Source organism: Solenopsis invicta, chromosome 6, assembly GCF_016802725.1.
Source record: "Solenopsis invicta isolate M01_SB chromosome 6, UNIL_Sinv_3.0, whole genome shotgun sequence".
Classification (NCBI taxonomy): domain Eukaryota; kingdom Metazoa; phylum Arthropoda; class Insecta; order Hymenoptera; family Formicidae; genus Solenopsis; species Solenopsis invicta.
The window spans coordinates 8,929,730-8,949,736 of record NC_052669.1 but is presented as its reverse complement, the minus strand read 5'-3'; the positions used below and the strand labels follow the sequence as shown (position 1 = coordinate 8,949,736).

At 37.2% G+C, this 20,007-nt stretch overlaps 1 protein-coding gene across 4 annotated transcripts; it reads left to right on the top strand.

Moving 5' to 3' along the window:
• Positions 1–1,789: 1,789 nt before the first annotated feature.
• LOC105196639 (CYFIP-related Rac1 interactor B) lies at positions 1,790–18,397 on the top strand. 4 transcript variants are annotated; one of them, XM_011162672.3, is made up of 7 exons: positions 1,790–2,518; positions 14,905–15,041; positions 15,310–15,534; positions 16,162–16,496; positions 17,456–17,535; positions 17,625–17,751; positions 18,021–18,397. In XM_011162672.3, exons 2-7 carry the CDS (start codon positions 14,957–14,959, stop codon positions 18,156–18,158), a joined length of 990 nt encoding a protein of 329 aa, XP_011160974.1. In that variant the 5' UTR covers positions 1,790–2,518; positions 14,905–14,956; the 3' UTR covers positions 18,159–18,397. The 4 variants fall into 4 exon arrangements, with proteins under 4 accessions (XP_011160974.1, XP_011160975.1, XP_039306342.1 ...); XM_011162673.3 differs by lacking the exon at positions 1,790–2,518 and adding an exon at positions 11,515–11,870; XM_039450408.1 differs by lacking the exon at positions 1,790–2,518 and adding an exon at positions 13,878–14,012.
• The last annotated feature ends 1,610 nt before the right edge of the window (positions 18,398–20,007 follow it).

The window sequence follows — 20,007 nt, the reverse complement described above, 5'->3', positions numbered from 1 at the left end:
CAATGAAACACATAATAACAAAATGACATGCACGATAACATTTCATCGTCAATCTGTCACGTTTCACGTGTATTAGTTCTAATTTTGTCCGCGACGAAATGTCGCTACCGTCAACGCGGAGTTCTCGCCTGAGGAGTCAGGAGCCTTAACAAGCGAGCGGTGTGAAAATTAGACTTTGCGGAGTACGCCTTCGACACGTACGCGGAAAATAAAATAATCGTACGGTGAAATTGTTTTCGTGCAGCTAACTATAGTTGTGTAAAGTCAATACGGATCACCACAGCTTCGTCATATTTCTCTTTGATATTTCTCGACGAAAGAGAGAGAGAGAGAGAGAGAGTTCGATAGTTGCAAAAATTGGAACAAAAAGCTGGCATAGCAGGCATCGAAGTGCACAGCAGATTCGATTTTGCACAAAGGTGCGCGACAGTAAGGTCACTGTTGCAGAGAATAATGACTCGCCTGCAATCTCACATGATGCGTGAGTCACAAAGTTGAAGGCACAAAAGGAATCGCGCAGTCTTGCGATGGATCGTTAAGTTGATCACCTTGTTCCTCCCTTCGCTAATCACCCGATAAATCATACCGGTAATGAACAACACGCCGCTCGTGCATCCTTGGAGCCGCTGTTACGCCATCATAACAATCTCCGTGTCTTAAATTATTTTAAACGCAATAATTCACTCGATCTTCCGCACGAGTTCATAAATTTATTGTTGTAGAATTATTTTCTAAATTTTTTTTTCGAAAATCTCTCGTAAATGTTTTCTTAACGAACGAATTCTCGCGTCATGTGCACCTGACGGAAACATGTGCGGATATTTACGTGCCAGCTGGACAACCAGCTTCACGTTTGTCCGCTGCTTCATGAGTCATTGCCCTTTTGATGTCTGATTCTTATCGTCGACGTACTTTTCTGAGACTCTGATGCGTTAATATGTGATAGTTATGCGATAGGCTCCGATAAGTTGATCGAAGTAGATAAGATAGATAGAAACCATTTAATAGGTTGAATCTTTCCATGCTGTAGATAATCACGTTTTTAGAAAATCGTCTTAGCAATTTTATAGCATTCGTATATAACATATTGGCATGCTAGTAAAAATATCTATATACTTAAATATAAATATGTACAATTACGTATAAAATATGTCCATTTATAATATAGACTATTTTTTCTCATTTTCTTAAATTACATTTTTATTTAAAAAAAAAAAAAAATGAAAACTGTTCTAATTCTTTTTATTAATTTCCTATATATGCACATGCTTTACACGTAATTATAAATTATATATTTCGAATTATAAACTTTTTTTATTGGATCAAATTTATAATAAGCTTTAAAGAGCATTCGATGCGATTTCTGTAAAAATTCTTGTAAATAACAACTGCCACAGTATTATTATATACCTTTTGTCTGTCTTTATGTAGAATAAAATTTTTGATGTACTATAAAACATTTCAGGAACGTTATTACTCGAGGAATCGATACAGCTTTTAGGACATAGAGCCGCTAATTGGCTAAATGTAGTTAAAGTCGCATATATGGTCACAGCCTTTCGCGCTGAGTAAGCGTTAAGTTCCGCTTAATTCTTATGTGCGATCGCGAATTTTCTGACACGGTAAAATGTGTTACAGCCGGCGATGCTGCTGTAGATCCACGCTGCCACGCTGCAGGAGGCAGTGGCGTGTCGAGAGTGGGGACGTCTAGCTGACTGGCCGCGCGGAGCGAAACTGTCTCGGCGTTTGCTTGCACGCCGTCGCTTTGACAGTGGTGTAACAACCTTCGTGAGAGTCGTGCCGTGCCGTGCATCGTTGCGACCAAGAAAAAAAATATATAGTCGGCTACCGCGTGGTATTTTCGAAAAATCGATTGCCGCACTCCGTCGAGTGTGAGGACCAAATTCACGGCCCTGCCGCTCGTTCGAAAGTTCAGCTTCAGTAGTTTGTGACGCGTCTTCTCGAACCTCATTATTGAACATCAGTTAAGTTATAGACACCTCGCTGATAGGATCGAGGGAGCACCGTTTAAAGTTCTCCTCCCTCCTGTAAATTCATCGCGAGAGCGCGATAGGTCGTCGCGGGCGTGCTTTAAACCTCTCTCCTTCGCAAGAGAGAAGCGCGCAGCTGAGAGGTGGATCGGTTCGATCGATGTTACGTGGCGACCCAGGGGGATCGACGATTTTAAACGCGCTCATGGCCGTTTGAGTAAACATTAAAGACGAGACAGAGTTGACCGCTGGCAGACACAAAGGAACCATTATTGCGATAGTCTACGGGCACGTTGTGTGTGGTATGTGCACGTGACAAAACGTTATCATCTACAGCACGAAATTCTTTTGCGACTGCGAGACGAGTCTCGTCCTCTTTGAAAAGTCTCGGTGCGGTTTCCGGTACAGGTAACCGAAAGTATACATTAATCAGCGAAGCGGAATGACATGCATTTGGTGACTCCTCGTGATCGTGTCTCATTCAATAACTTGATTGGATGCTACGAATCGTCCCGCTTCGTCTGAAGGTAAATCAATTTTTTCTTCATACTTTATATGTACATCCTGTACAAATATGAGCTTGCTGTTTCGAACAAACGGTTAGATTGTAAACGTTACGGTCGGAACGTGCGAGATTTATATGATTCACCGAAGGAAGTGTGACATAATTATATGTGAAGATAATGTATAATACTTGATAATTAAATTACTTCATAAAATTTTAATTACTTCATTTGCGTATGTTTATTATCTTCTTGATCTATTTTTAAAATGAAAAAGAACGTTTGGTCGCACAAAGTTTCGAGATTACGAAATATTTAATTGACTAAATTAAATCGCGTAATGCGGTTAAATATCTTCTTCAAAAAATTCCTTGCCTTCCTGGATTCTATATGTGTCCAATTAAAATGCGAATTACACTTTTTTATCGCTCCGTTTTTATCGCGGTAACCCTTGAGTCTTGGCTCCACTCTTACAGAAAACCGCAAAATAACACGTCTTATTTATTTCGCGATAAATATCTGTAGAAAAATAATGCGCGTTATAAGTTAACGGTGGATCAATTATATCACAATAGTATTTTTATGTAATACAAAAAAACTTCCGACGATATGTACGTCACGATAAAAATCCTTCAACGCCACAAAGTATATAGTAATAAATGCATGAGGTGATTCACGAACTTGAAATTGTATCGCTGAATAACAATTGACATTGCTCAATCATATAATTTTCGCTTGAATAATTTATTTGATGACGTATCATTCTTCAGTTCCGCAATCTTTGTATATTCAACGATTTGCAGGATTTATATATATAACAGGCTTTCGTGGAATTAATTTTTATATAATGGTCAAATACGTACGTTCGCGCCTTGGACACGCAAAGGATAAAACACGAAAGAAGTCGTTACGCTTGATACACGTGGAATTGCAAATTTTAGCCTTACAATCTTTCCGATAAACGATAGAAATCCGGATTCTTCATGTTGCTTCTTGTTGCTTCTGAGAAGAACTTTGAAGAAATGTTCAGTTTAAAAATAACAACTCCTCTGATTGATATCTTATAAAATACTTTCTTATTTCTTTTAAGTAAAAAGTTAATATAATTACGGAAGTAGAAAAATTATTAATAGAATTTAATGCACCAATTTTGGACAGTAATGAAAAAGCACATCTGTGTTTTAATAAAAAAACGAAAAAACGAATATAAAATCCAATTGTTTTAGAATAAAACAAAGAACGTTGCACTACCGAAAATGTTAAATAAATAAATCAAAATTTATCTGCATTGATCAACATAGCTGTTATCAGCTCAACTGTGATATCTTGATAAATTAATTCTCGTGTGGAATGCAATGCCTGGAATGCACCTTGCGATTTAATTGCACGTAATCAATATTCAATGCAGATATCGATAGTTTTCTATTTTTTTTTAATATTAATGTTTATAATCGCTAGTCAGATGTAAGAATCTCTCTGTGCGGTCATTAACCCGTGAATACAAGGACAAACTTTGCATCGACCGATCATTTTTATATATAAAAAGAGAACTTTTTATTCTACCGCAAAGAAAACCATGAAACTCGAAACGAGCGGGTTAATACGACCGAGGTCGTGCATCATTTATAGCATACGGTCCCATCTGTTAAAGCGATTAACATCGCCGGCAGCACGGGATAGCCGAACGATTTTCCTGTTAGCTCGCTTTCCTGCATTGGGGGTTTGAACTTGGAAACCGCATTTGATGCATTTAATCGCCTATAAGTCTGTCAGTTGTAAATGTAATCATGATGCAACAGCGGCGGATGTTACTCGTCGTTCTCGCGACGTGACAACGTGTTTGTTTTCCGCAAGTGCCCTCCGTCGCTTTCGATTCGCTCCAGTTCGCTTGATTGAAACATCAATGTGCAAAAGAGCGTTTAAAAGTTGAAAGAGACTTCAGTTCTCGATTAAGATTTTTTTCTGCAAAACACATCGGCTGAATCTCGAAGCGCTTCGTCAACTGCAAGCTGATACTTTAACTTTACACATTTGCTGTTGGTCGTAGGTCAGTTATGAATTATTTAATTGCTATATCAGTCTTTGCCGTTAATTAGAGCGTGGGCGCACTTACCGACAATTAGCAAGTAGGTCATTCGATCGTTCGCCAGGAACGTAAAGGGGAAAGCATAAGCGCAGATTCATCAACTGCTGACGGCATGTTTCATCGATCGGATGCTATCATCGAAAATTCCGCATTGTAAAATCGATTCTCCAAACGTGTCGTTCGGGAGAAAGGGAGGAGGGCGACTTGCTAATTACCTGTCAAGATAAAGTTTACTGGTTGAGATCATTTATCTTATAGTGAAAAATATCTTATAATAGAACTGCAAGATTTTAATATTTTTACTTAAAATTGTACAAATGTATTATAGTTAATGAGAGTTAATATATTAATAAAAATAAAAAGAACTCCTCAACTTGAAATATTTATTTTTCAGATTTTTTTTTTAAACAAGATATATATATTTTTTTAGAATTTTTTTAAACAAGATATAAGTAAAAGCTTTTAAAAAAAACATTTTACTTGCAAATAGAAAGTTAAAAAATATTCGCGACGCGCATCATTATTTTAATTGCATCGCTGCAGAATATGCAGTATTTGCGGAGATTATAGGCGACCATTGCATAATATCACAATATTATACAGCGACCGACGAGCGAACGGAAAAACGGAAGGCTAGGCAATTTCTCGAAAACTCTCGAAAAATCAAATATCGGGAGATTAATACTGACGAAATAGTAATCGACGCTTTTGGATTCCGAAGAACGCCATGGATATTGGAAAACGCTTTCAAACATTTGTCCGACGATTTATATTTGTCACTTAAACAAAAACGATACAAAAACTAAAGCAAGTGAATTTCTACAGCCGCGTATATATAAACTATGTTTTATTTAAGTGTATAAAGATAATTAAACAAGACATTACTGTTGTTAATTTACCGCATAATTTCCTGCAAAATTCTATAGAAGAGCTTGAAAAACAAGTATTCTGAGTGAATTGCATTAATATCCAGAATATATTTGATATTCTAATATTCAAATTTCAAGGAGCGAAAATACTTAGTTTAGACGCTGACTTGAATTATCTTTCATTCCTATGCATAATAAAAAGTGATATCTTTCATTGATGCGCTCTCTATGTGTAAAGTGTAAAATGGGAGATACTTTATCTGCTTGACAGCTGTAAGATAAGGCAACTATCAGCGTTACGTCATGCGCTAAATGTTAAGGGTACTGAGACGAATACCGTGTCCCTGGAATCTCAAATGCGGCTTTAGTGTATATATATGTGAAATTAGACCGCGGCAACCGTGCGTGCAGTCAGAGCTTTAATGTTTTATAGTGCCACGCGGGCCGTTCGCTCCAATTACGAATCCACTTTGTGCCGCAATTTTCGATTTTCTGGGTCAATCCTAGCACGTCCGTAATTTATGACTTTCATGCTTAAGACGCTTATGTGATTTCAGTTAATTTACTGAAATGACGGTTAACATTCGCCGTGATATGCATCTTTAATTTTTCTAATTCTAAACAACGTTTCTAGCGAACCAAGACATCCGCATTGATAATCTCGCGTCCTGCATTATTTAAAAAAGAAATTTTTGTTTTATTAATACAATTAAATCAATGCGCTGATCGGAATTGAATATTTAAATTAAACGTTTCAGGTTTTTACGCTGAATAGATCAATTGCTTTCTCCATTGTCAATGAGAAATATTCGTGTCGATTGCACGTTTTTCGCTATTCAGCGCTCCGCGTCGCTTCTTTCCTGCTTTCATTTACAATCAAACATACGCCGATGCTCGTTGACGCATACGTGCGTACGATCGGAGGGGGATTTTACTTGGGGGTTTCCTGTCTTCGTCCGGGATATGACGATATCCCCCCCTCTTGCTTGGCCAGTGGCGTAAGCATTCAGAAAAATGTCGCGATCCAAGTTCGATTTCTAGCGGCTGCAGAGTCACGTTTTGTTTCTTCAGATAACAAAGAGATTATTTTTGTTTGTCTAAGAGTATTGATAAGAGATAATAAACTTGTATATTTAAATTTATACACGAAAGATACCGTCGATAATAATGACTGATTCTTTTAGATTAATCAAAATCCCTTAAGACAACATTACGTAATTAATAAAAAATGATATATTGTAAAAATAATTATATTATCAATATTCATAAATTAGAATAATAATTAGCATATTAAATAATAAGCATATTACATCGTTAGCTTCACAATGTCATCCTTCTCGCGCGTTCAATCTCGCGAATATTCATACGCTCTTTGATCTCTCCGTCCCCTAATTAATTAGTAATCTCTGGTACGAAATTACATTTCCTCGGCGAGTTGGCTATTCCCTTTCTCATCATTGTTTATTTTTAAGCGTCACGGAAAAGAAACGCCGCACAATTGTCATCACCATGTGATTGTCGTGTAATAGGCGTGAGAGAGTTTCTCGTCTCTCGGATAGAGAAATGTTAATTAAGTCACGTAATCACACTGAAATAATGACGTCAACAAATTTTGTTGAATCCATTTTCGAAGATGTTAGATAAAGCTTAAGGTCTCTCGATCGCCAGAGCTACGAAGAAGCGGGGTAATCGTCTTCTCTCGTACTTCTTTCCTTTACACGATGTTCATCTATGCTTCGAGATTATCAGCGACTTGAACGTAACGAGTTCCCTTTGAGGACATCCTCAAGGAGACTCCTTTCAACCGTGTACTCCTGCGGTAGATAGTCTTTAAAATCGCTGCCGTAAGTGGGTTACGATGTCTCTTAGGATTCAAATCACTATCTTAAGTCCGTAAGAACAGTGCAATTTGCTATTTCAGCAAGTCGAAGACATACCGGTATTCTCTCTTCGACTCGAAACTGCTTTTATGGTCTGACTTCTCTTGTGGAAAGCTGGCATACTACACGACACCGCAATGCACCCCCACCGTCCCCCTTGTTTATCGGACATATCGAATTCTCGTCTCCGCTCGTCAATCCCAATAATTACTACGCTCAATTGATAAAGAGGGCAGGGTCACACGTAATGAGGGAAGCTGAAAGCCGCGAAGACGCGCTTCTGCATGTCACACGCGCGCGTGTATGATTTAACAAGTGCCGTCGTGCCCTCGTGGAGACACGCATCGAGCCAGCGCACTGTCTCTCTTGCGTGCCTCGATGACATTTTAGCCGCCTGCACGTATACCATATTAAGCGCGCGCGATAATGCGTGCCGGTGTTCGGACACGCTTGTCAGGAACCGCATCAGTTTTCGTCTGTGCGACTTCGTGACTGGAAGAACGATGTTCGCAATAAGTCATTTTAGAGAGAAATGAATATTGAGATATTTTCATTGACGATTTTAATAAAAGGACAATCGAATCCACTGATTTTTCATTTTGAAAGAAAAACGAGTAAAGCAATTATTTGTCTCATTGTTAACAAATTTAATTCTTTATAGCTACAGCAGTAAAATGTTATCTTTCTGTTGTTTGCGCTGTTACAAGCGTATTAAAAAAACTGTCTTTTCCGAAGCAAAGATATCAGAAGTATCACGAAGAATTAAAGTGACTGAATATTAAAAGGCAAATTATATCTCGTATTTATGAACAAAGTCAACCAACATTGATGAAGTTGTGATGCAACTTATCTTTCTTCTTAGTATTCCATAATTAACTAAATTAACGTTGAAATGTTAATTAAGGCGATACTCGTTAAAATGATAAAGACGGAATACGGAGGGACTTTTAACTCTGATACATTCTCTTTAAAGAAATACAGCTAGACTTTTTTTCTCCATGTATATATATCACATATTGTAGACATAAGTCACTGATGATATTTTTTGTCAAGACACGCGTGATGACATTTATATCGAGCACGACGACGCTGTGACGTATTCAGAAAAAAAAAAACATTTTTTTTATATCTCTTTTATGTGACGGAAGTACTTGTACTTTTTATATAAGTACGCGATAAATTTATAATATTCATTGTATATGTACTCATTGTATCAAATTAAGATTAAATATTTTTCGGGAAATGATTTCTCAAATAAAAACTCGTTCATTTTACAAGGCAGCAGTTTACATTGACAAAAAAATCTCATTTCAACAATTATGAATTTTATTTGTTAAAAAAAAAAATAAAAATAAAAATTGCATTTGACATTACCGAAATTACTGCGCAACGGCTCGCGATGAATGAGGGGCTTAAAGTTCGCAAAATTATTGCGTCGCATCGCGTAGATGCGCAAGAGATGATGTCAAGCTGGAGGGTTGTGTATAGTGTGATAGGGAGATCTCAATTGATTTGCTGGAATTGATGCACAAAAAGGCCTTTAATGGGCGTTGATTATCCTCGCCCACGGTTTCCGACGATTATCCAATCGCGATATTAAAAGAGGTGCAAAAATCTCCCCGCAACGACATTTAAGTCGCCCATTGCAATTGCGTACAAACGTCACTACAAATATGCACGACGGGTTATGCATAATAAGAGGGTTTGATACACTTTATTTCAATCGATTGAAGAGGTCTATCAGACGTTTCGGAATATTTAATTCAAAATATAGAAAGAAATACAATGCGTGAATTAGTAATATAATATCAAATATATTTAATATACTAACCTTTTAACGTGCACGTTTTAAATTTAAGTAAAAACAAGTGAGACAAATGTCATGCATGTGACATTCGTGAAAAATGTGAAAACGAAACTGACGGTCACTCAGATAAAAAAAGAAGAAATGACTTTTTTCCGTGACCTTTCTCATAGACTGAAACTTTTTCCTTTTAAAACACTCAAGAATAATGTAATAGTCACAGACCTATAAATTTTCTGGGGTGGACTACTTTTACATAAAAAGAATCAAAATTCATTTTTAACTATTTCGAGTTAAAGACATTTTGGGAATCACTATGTTATTTATAAAAGCATTTATTTATATTATATGTTTTGATCTAGTAACGTTATCAAATATTATAATTTGTCATTAAATTTTAAACTGTATCAAAGAGTTTAGTACAAGTGTATAACTTATAATCAACATTTTTTTAAATTTATGAAGCTTAAAGATTTACGACTAAAATGCTGCAAATTATATTTACACAGTCATATCGAGTCATAAGTCATTTATTTTTCCGCAGAGATTTTTTCTTTTAGTTGTTTCTCTTTCATTCGATTGACGCAGAGACACTCGAAGAGATTCTATTTATAAAAGATTTCTCTATAATTCCCACTGTCGCGTGGGAAATGAAACCGAACATCGATTAATTATAGCGACGAAGTTAATGGTCATAGAGCACCCGGACCCCCTGCGGGAGATCGCTATCGGGGGATTTCCATGTGGCATGAAAAATCGAAGTCGGTCACGTCGGAGACGTCTGTTTATACGACGAGCGTTGACCCACAAAGGCATCGGTGCGAAGTAGCGCGATACCGAGCGATGCGAATGCTAATTCGATTAGTTTCCCCCTGGATGACTCCGGGGTCCACCCCGAGCGACGTCGGTCGCCCTTACGTGACGTCTGCGTCGTCGTCACCCCAATGGTCCGTGAAATAAGTAAGCAGTAGTATTAGTGCCGATAGTAATAGTGCAAGGCACGTGGGATCGACCACTCGGAATTTATATCCATCTTCCGCACGTGTATCTCTCTCAATCTTATTATTATCTTGGATAATAATCTAGCGAGGGATATCAGGATTCTCTCGAATCGGAATCGATCCGTCGTATACGCTGCGTAGAATCGATAACGTGGACGAAACTGCGTGTACTCGAGTTTCGAAACGTCGTCTATTATGCACTTCTATTTGCAGTTGATTGTCTATGCGCTATCTCGAAGATAGAAACGTATCGAAAATTTCATTATGCGCAAGCACACTGATTGCGATACGGAGTTTCTTCGTTAAATAGATTGATGCACGTTTCACGTGCGCCTGAGTGCTTGCGAGTTTATAACGATGTTAACATTGGAAGTAGCAATGTTTTTTAATCACTAAAAGGACCAAACGAATAAATTAGTGTAAAAATGTGCAATTACAAATCCAATATTTTATCAACATAAAGGACATAATTTTATGTCTTTTATATTGACGAAAAGTCAAGGAATTTCAAAATACTTTTTTTATACAAGTAATATTAATCTAAAAAAATAAAAACTATATAAACAATAATGATTTAAAACTTCCAATGTCAAATATGCTCAAAATACAAATTTTTTGATTGAATACTTTTTTGGCGAAACCAAGATATCGATTTGAGAGATAGCGATGAGAAAAAGCCGCAACGATTACGTCACGTTACCTTCGTGTTCTCAAAGGAAAATATTCAGTCTTGGATCAAATCTAATAATACAAATTCAGTAACTTTTTAATACGAATGAAGCAACCTTAATAAAGAAAGTTTCCTTTTTTCTTTTTAACGCCGTATAAAATTCTGATTAAGATTTATACTGTGATGTCAGAATGCAAATGCATATCTACTTTGAAAAATTATCCCTCTATGAAAGTTTCAACGAAAATTCTAGCCGCGACCCTTTGACCGAACGGTTAAAGTAGCTGTCTAAATAAGTCGTGCAATTTATCGTGACAGATTCACGAGAAGAAGCCTCTGCAATACATATATCTTGATATCGGCTATTGGAACGGCTCAGTAACTTTCCGGATTGTAATTTCTTTCTCGACTCTCCATCTCTCCCCGCGTTATCCGATCTTTCGCTGCACCCACCGAAATTGTCTTCTCTTACGTTCAATAAATCGTTCCTACCCTGCCTCGAGTTACCTTTTGTTTTACCGCTTCTAAATTTACACGAGCGATATTTCGATACCCGTTCGTTCGGGAATCCCCCCTGTTCAGTTCGGCAAGCGCCATCTCGCTACCCTCGCTGCGAAGTAGCCCCCCGGAATCGATTTTCCACGCGCGCGAGCGTGCCGCCACCGCCGCTGCCGCCGTTTTACCAAATAAGGGAAGGACTCGCACTCCTAGCACCGAGCAACCCCCCGACCTACAACATGGCCGGCCACCGGATGACAGTTGTTGCACCCGTCTCGCGTGCTCGTTGACCCCGTGACGCTCCCACCGGCGCGGGCGTCCCGTTCGGCGTGCACCTGTCGCCGTCATGTGTTCGCGCCGTCGGCGCCGATTACGCCGCGATTCCGCGACGGTGAGCGTCCCGTCAAACGTCACGCGATTAACGCCGCTCGAGATTCCCGGCGTGTCCTCGTAAAAGCCTGCTGCCGGAATTCAACCCCCAGGAGTTCGAGTTCCTGACAGCGAGAACCCGCCGCTCCTGCAAAAGTAGATGGCGAACATCGCTACGACCTCGTCGATCTGTGACACTGTAAATATTACTTGATCCAGTGACATTTCTTCTTAACATTACTGCTTTTGTTTACGTCAGCTAATTTCAAAATCACTGCTGAACCAAACCTTCGTTTCTATCCATTTCAAAATTTCAGAAATATACAACAGACAAAGATAATAATTAAATGTAACTGACGTTAATGAAACTGAGCTTTCACTCGTATTTGTTTAAACAACTGTCTTTTAGAAAGTTGATCCGTCAATTATATCAACTCTGGATACTGTAGTTATAGTTAAAAAACTATGTATGTCCGCAATGACTTTGTTACGTCATCAATCAATCGAAGAGACGCTTTTTGGTATGCAGGTTCTTTGAACTCTGCTCTTTCTCTCTCTCTCTCTCTCTCTCTCTCTCTCTCTGCTTTGCAAATGCATGGGAGCTTTGGCGTCGAACACTGAGAGAACCGTTTTGGATGAGTTACCAGTTTGTTGTTTTAACACAACGGTATGAGCCACGTTAGGTTGGATTCGCGAACACACTCTTATTGTGGATATTAGCGGAGGTAGGTAGAGAAGTCGTAGAACTCATTAACAATTCACGTGAACACGCGGCGAGTGCATTTATGCGTTTTAAATTGCAGTGCATTAAGACTTAAAAATTTTACACAGAAAACATTTTCTGTCAAAATTGCACACTGTACATAGTATTACGGAGAATTTTAAAACATGTATATTTTAATAAAATTCTTTATCAAATTATTTTATATTTTATTGTACAATAGATATTAATAAATACTAAAAAATCACATAAATTCTTCGAAATACTTTATTGCCCTACGACTATCCTCATAACTTTGTAGAAAAATTCTAAAAATTCTCTCCGTGTATGACAACGCTACTTTCTTTTAGGATGACAAATCTTTGAGATAAATCATCGATGTCAAATTTCTTTTCACCTCTATCGTATTTTTTGTTTTTTTACGGAAAAGGAATTTGAAACTTCTGGAAAAAATTCATCCTTTCCATTATTTACAATTATTGTAGATTACTGTTTCACAATTATTATTGAAATATAACATTTTTATTGAAACATATGCAGAGATAGATTGAATTATTCACTGTTGATGTTTTTAAAACTTGAAAACGCACGTTTTGTCAAAAACATATGCTACGAGAAGACAATATGCAAATAAAAAGAAACACGAACAATTGTGTACTGAGTGAATATCGCAACAGATATCACATCCTTGTTTTAAACGTTCCGCACTGGAAAGCGGAATGTCAAACGCAAACATTTATTTTACATTGCAGCTCGATGGCTATTTACGCTGTACATCAATATCGCCAGCAGTTGTTGATGAAATGTACTATTATCGTTAATAGTGCAGTAATAAAATATTATATTAGGAGTACCATTTTTTATAAAAGTATATATGTCTACTTAAATAATAACATATTGATCATTATTCTAATAATTCTTTTTAGACTCTTGAAAAAATGTACCTGAGAAATTTATATGTTCTAAAATCCAACATTCCAAACGTATCGATACTCCAGAGAATCGATTACTTTGAAGAAAAATTTCTCATCAACCGTAAAGAGAGCTCGCCCGTATTTATTTATAAACTTTTAATATCAACTTTCAGATTTTAATGAGAGGAGATCAAGACTGTCAGATTGTCGACTGGAATAACCAGTTCTTGCTTTTTTTATGACCGTTCTTCCAAGCATCTTTAGCTGCTCGGATTGAGATCGGATTGAATCGATTGATTTTGAATTGCAGATTTATCGTGAAAACTATTAGATGTACACGTGGAAATCGGAAAGTTTAACAGCATATTTGCGCAATACGCGATCATTTTCTCTCGAGAGAAACCGAGAGGTTCTCGGCGACCGAAGATAGCGCGAAATGTGCTTTCGGGGCCGAAAATAACGCGGCCGGTACGACGGAATGGTGGAATCTCGCCGCTCGCAATTTTAGAAACCGTAAAGCCGATCGCAAGAGTCCTCTTGCGCGCAAGACGTGACAAGAGCGAGCTCGGTCCTCCCGGACGCGGTACTCTCTCGTCGAATACGCGCGGCGTAAAACGCAATCGCAGACCTTCCCACGTGAGTCATCGTCACGTCCACGGTATCGGGGCGCGAACGGCGTCATGGAACCCCTTCGCGAACGCTTCAGGTGAGAGAGGAGGGTTGTTCCGTTTCTCTGAAACTGATTTAACGAGATTCATCTCCCCGCCGACGAGTTCGTAGAATCCCATTTGTTTCGCGGTATCGATGCGGATACGCGTTAATCCGAGCCGTTCAGGCGTGCGCGTGTGTCGTCTGTTCGGAATTAATGGTCCGACATGTATGTACATATATATCCGAGTGGAATATATACGCTTGAACGAGTCTGAAATTTCAATTTCGTTGTAGTCTCGGGCTGATGGTCGTGACAAGTTACCACTCGTCGGTTGAAGCTCACCCCAACAGAAACTCAATCATATTAAAACGTCTGTGCGCCATTCGTATCCGTCACGGATTAATCTGCAAGTATCTACGAAATATAATTCCGTGAGCACTTTTCGTGCTTTTAGCAAGAAAAGTGTCTATCCGCACGTTGCGTTGAATTGATTCGATACGCGAAACGTTCTAAAAATTCCGGGCTTAAATTCAGTGCTTCGAATATATATTTCCAATCAAGTTTTTTTAAATTGAAAGTTACAATGACCACACACAAATTATTATTTTTTTTTTTATAATCCAATATTAAGTCTATCGATAAATTTTTGTCTGAGGTTCTCTGAAAGAATTTAATTCAAAAAATATTGAGGATTTAATAATGTCGTGCAATAACGGAGCGATAAAGTTTTATTATTATCTTAAACGTTTGCTTCACGCGACAAGCATTTGTTTTCACTCATTTTATATCACTATAGCCAGAAACTGCTTCTAACTTGATTAAAATAATTAATCTTAAAAAAGTATATTTTACTAGTGTTCGACAGTTTGCACGTGGTTAAATAATAATCTCTTATTTGAAATCTCGCATGAAATCTTATATATAATCAAATTGTCTTAACTTGCAGATGCCTTTCACGTTGTAAAGTGATTCTCGTCGAAAGAAGCTGTACACTTACGATGGGCAAGCTTTTGAGTCTTTTGGCTCGAGATGAGTCTACCTGTTGCACCCCTCAGAAGTACGACGTCTTCTTGGATTTCGAAAGTGAGTCATACATAAATGATTTATCGCGAAGGATTTCAATCCTAATTCTAACTACAGTTTCTCGCGTTACTTATAATATTTTCCGTAATACATGATCCGATTCTATATTACACTTGATAAAATATTAATAAAAATACATACAATTCTACAAAATAAAGAAATAAATATATAATATTTTCGACGATAGCGAGACACAATTTTTTGTTATAATAAAAAGACATGTTGCGCGATAATTATAATCATTCTGTTCTATTTGTCTGTTTTACAGATGCGCAACCATCGGACCTCGAACGCGAGACCTTCGAGGCGGTGCAGAGAGTGCTGAAAAATTCCGAGTCCATCTTAGAGGAGATACAGTGTTATAAAGGAGCTGGGAAAGAAATCAGAGAGGCGATTTCGGCACCCACGGAGGAATGTCAACGAAAAGCATACCTGACCGTGGCACCTCTCGTTGCGAAACTTAAACGGTTCTATGAATTTTCCTTGGAACTCGGTACGCTTCATTATTCACATTAACGATAACAGTTCTTTTTTTCTAGAATTAACGATTTTTTTATTTTACGCCTTACTTCTCGGAAGCTATTCGATGCAAATATTGGGAAAACTTTGACCTGTAACCGCGGAATGCTGGTCATAATTGTAGCATAAGTTAATTATGTTAAGTGGTTATCGGAAATGGAAAATATGGAAAATAATATTGCAAAGCCGGTCTTGATATTCAATATATTTATTTTTAAACAAGGAATAGAGCAGCATTAATATCAAAAGACTATTAGATTGTTAAATTTTTATATTTTATGTGTGACATTTACTAATTATCCTACGTCAAAACGAGAAAGATGTACATACGTGTGTACATTTTAAAAATAAGTCACTCCTCACTTTCGATTCAAATTATCGATTAGCTACTTATTCATTTCTCTTATTGTTATATATAAATATCAATTCTCGACACTATCACACTATGTGTTGCTTACTTTTGGGCAGCATTATGTAATATTGCATGTATCGATTAATTATTCTGCGTATCTTGCTTCAAGTTATCACAAACATTTCCGCTTTATATAAATTTGGATATTAAGCTCGTTACTAATTTTTCTTTATTTATTATTACGTGTAGAAAGGGTTGTACCGAAAATTCTGGGGCAATTGTGCTCGGGAAACCTCTCGCCGACGCAACATCTGGAGACGCAGCAGGCTCTAGTCAAGCAATTGGCGGAGATATTGGAATTTGTATTGAAGTTCGACGAGCATAAAATGAAAACGCCGGCGATTCAGAACGACTTCAGCTACTATCGGAGGACATTGACGAGGGCATCGCTGGCGCGTCAGGACAACGCCGAAAAGGACCTAGTTGTCGGGAACGAACTCGCCAACAGAATGTCCTTGTTTTACGCCCACGCGACACCCATGCTTCGAGTTCTGAGTCACGCGACCATTACTTTCTTGATAGACGTAAGTGGTATCGCCTCTCTACATTGTTCCCGTCCGCACGACCTCCCATTGTTACCCGGACAATTATTGATCCGGCCAGATGCTAACTGATGGCAATTAGACGAAATTCTGCGGTTATCCAAGCGGTTCCTCAGCCTGTTCCTTAATCATTTCGATCGATTGAGGAAACAAATAAATTTTTTTGTATTCTGTTTTCGTGAAATTATTCGTTTCGTCACAATTAAATAATATAATACTTTTTGTATTAAACAAATCGCGAGTATATTATCTATTAGTAATTTTTCGGGAGGATTCATATTAACAATTATAAAAAAAAAAAATTTTCTTTCAAGATTGAGTCTGATAAACAATACAATTTTATATGAAATAGAATAGTAAATAAAGTATATAGCGGCAATATTTTGAATCCTATCTATACTTTTCGTTTGAATTCTTTTACAAAATTTTTAAAATTATCTTGACACATTTTTCAACAATGTTATAATGAATCATGGGCTTTCGTTCATATTGATTGCGATGACAAATAACCGCGTTACGTGATCGACATGCGATGTAATAGCAAGACAGACAGAGAAAAAAAATTGCCGACTAGAATAATGGCTCTGCTGAACTGGAAAATTGACAGGTATTCCAGCCTGCGATTTAAATTACCCGAGCACTCTGTATAGACTACATCAGTCGGACAAATAAACATTCTACAACGAATGTATATGCAAGCTTGATGTATATGCAAGTTTTTAATTAAAATATCGAGAACAAAGTATAATAATTCAATATTTGAATACCATCTTCAATTTGTGCAAAAATATTTATTTTATGGTAACACGCTGCCTTTTAAAGGTGAGCTTGCCATAGATATAAAAAAAAATTTTATATAGAAAATATTTGTAATTCAGGATAGCGAAGTTGTCATTTTCAACAATGTGTTACTTATAAAACCATGTTTTATCGTTTTTTAGAACGAAGATATAGCAAGGGAAAACATTACAGAAACGCTTGGTACAATGGCAAAAGTGTGTCTTCGAATGTTGGAAAATCCGTAAGTATTATTTCGAATATGCAAAGAGCCTTGCCTCTAGAGAGTAGAAATTTCTTCGCGAAGCTAATTTGGGAAATATCTTCTACCAGGAATCTGTTGGCGCAATTCCAACGAGAGGAGACTCAGCTCTTTGTCTTAAGGGTTATGGTGGGTCTGGTGATCCTATACGATCATGTACATCCCCAAGGTGCCTTTGTAAAGGGTTCAAACGTGGATGTGAGTATCGGAAATAAATTTTTAACGCAATCAAAAAGATTTTTTAACTAACATTTAAAAATCTCCTCTTCAATTCATTTTCTACATTTGTGCTTGTATATTTGTGTAAACATGCTTCTATATAAAATTATCGGTAACATCAAAGTACTATACAATAATTAATTTTAATGGACAAAATAGTAGAGAAATATTCGTTGTAAAATGCTGCGGATAAGAAGTATGCCCCTTCGCCTGTTACTTCGATTTTAATATGTGATTCAATCTAATAGGTGAAAGGTTGTGTGAAGCTGTTAAAGGACCAGCCGCCTTGCAAGAGCGAGGGATTACTAAACGCTCTTCGCTATACCACGAAACACTTGAACGAGGAGAACACGCCAAAGAACATAAAGAACCTGCTCGCTGCATGATTACCGTCGAAGCAACGCGGTTGCTGCATCAGAAGCTGAGACTGCCGGTTGCACTTCCTTGCAGACATTTTTCTCGAACGGTATCGTTTCGTACGACCGTTTTTATAGCTCTGCGCGTAGGTTCAAGACCACGCGTAAAGTGCGACCCGTATCAGGCTTCCTTCTTGCATGCGTCTGGTGAATCACGGACCACACGCGTGTCCTCGGAAAGCTCTACGTCGAAAACTGCCCGAAAACTGCCGAGATGCGACTTAAAGTTTTCAAACAACAATCGTTAAATGTCACGATAACAATCGACTTCGGCAGAATAATCGATCAATGTGCGTTCTTTTTATTTTCCTATGATCGTCTGGGAATATACGTGTGCGATTTATTATTACTATTATTATTATTGCTGATATTATTACGTCGCAAAGCGATTATTGCCTGCGAGGCATTATCGAATTACAACAGATCTTCCGTGATTTACTTATCGTTTTGATTAAACCTTTTTTGTTTTTTAACTAAACGTTGGCATTAATGTTTCCTAATAGCGAATCCCGCGGATTCTCAATTCGCGGAATTATCCAACGACAAAGAAAGTTAGATAGAAACTACAATAGATTTTTATGACCGCAGATTGTTCCCCTTAGCAATATTCCTCTTGGTGCAGTGTTCCAACCAAAGTCATCTATTGACATGATTTCCGGCCGTACGGGATGAAAAGTTAATTAGAGCATATCATAGTGTATTTAAGGTAACGTGGATTGCGGACTTTTGGAGATGTTACGAAGAGAGCTTTAATCACGTTATGGATATTATGAAGATTTTTAGCTCTTGTTTTCTTTGTTGAATGACGGGCGAGAGGGTGGGTTGTGAGACTGTGAATCGCAGAGTCGAATACTGCCGGATCACCGAGTATATATAATCGATAATCTCATTTCAAATATTACTGAGCGTGATCTGGATTGATTATTAAAATCTAAAGTTATTTCATATGCACGTGATTGAAGAATAAAAAAAAAAAAAACAACCAAAGATGCTTTTAGTGTATAGTAAAGCTACGAGAAGGTCAGAAATGTGATTTATTATTATTATTATATATTATGACTGTATTATGATTAATATTTTCATTACGAATGATGCTACAAAAGTCCTATTTATAGTAATCAGCAAACTCACACGTGGCCGCAATGTATCTCAGCGGTATTACGTATTTATATTTATAATGCAAAAAAATCCGCCTATGTGCAAACGCAGAATAGTCATCGCACAAAAATTTGTAATATTTTGTCCTAACAATTTTTTTGAACATAGAAAATTATTTCACTTGCAAAGTTTATCGCGTCCAAAGTTTTGTCACGTTGTCTTTCAAACGTAATCTTATGTAATAAATTATAAATTTCTTCAAATAATATTTATTATAAGTTCTGAAACATTATGTTTCGCTTACTTGACGATTACTTGAACTTTTAATTAGTCTTTTATACGATTTGTAAAAATTTGATGGGATTTGTGAATAGATTACCGGACTAATAAAACAATATTCAAATATTGCAAATTTTTACTGTCATACTAAAAAAAAAAAATTTGTGATGAATGCAATTAGGACCGTTTTTATATGTACATATGACATAAAAAATCTGGAACGAAACCTATACAGAAATTTTGTAAACTGACTCTAGCACAAAACATCTTCTTGCGCGTTTTAGAGATTAATACCTTGAAGACTGCTTGCCGACCATAATGTGGAATCTTGTGTGAAAGTACACGTAACCAGAGATCACATGTAAAGATTTACTGTGAAACGTTTATTAGTAGTGAACCTCAGACACTCAAGTACTGTATATATAGATTGTTATGATGTATT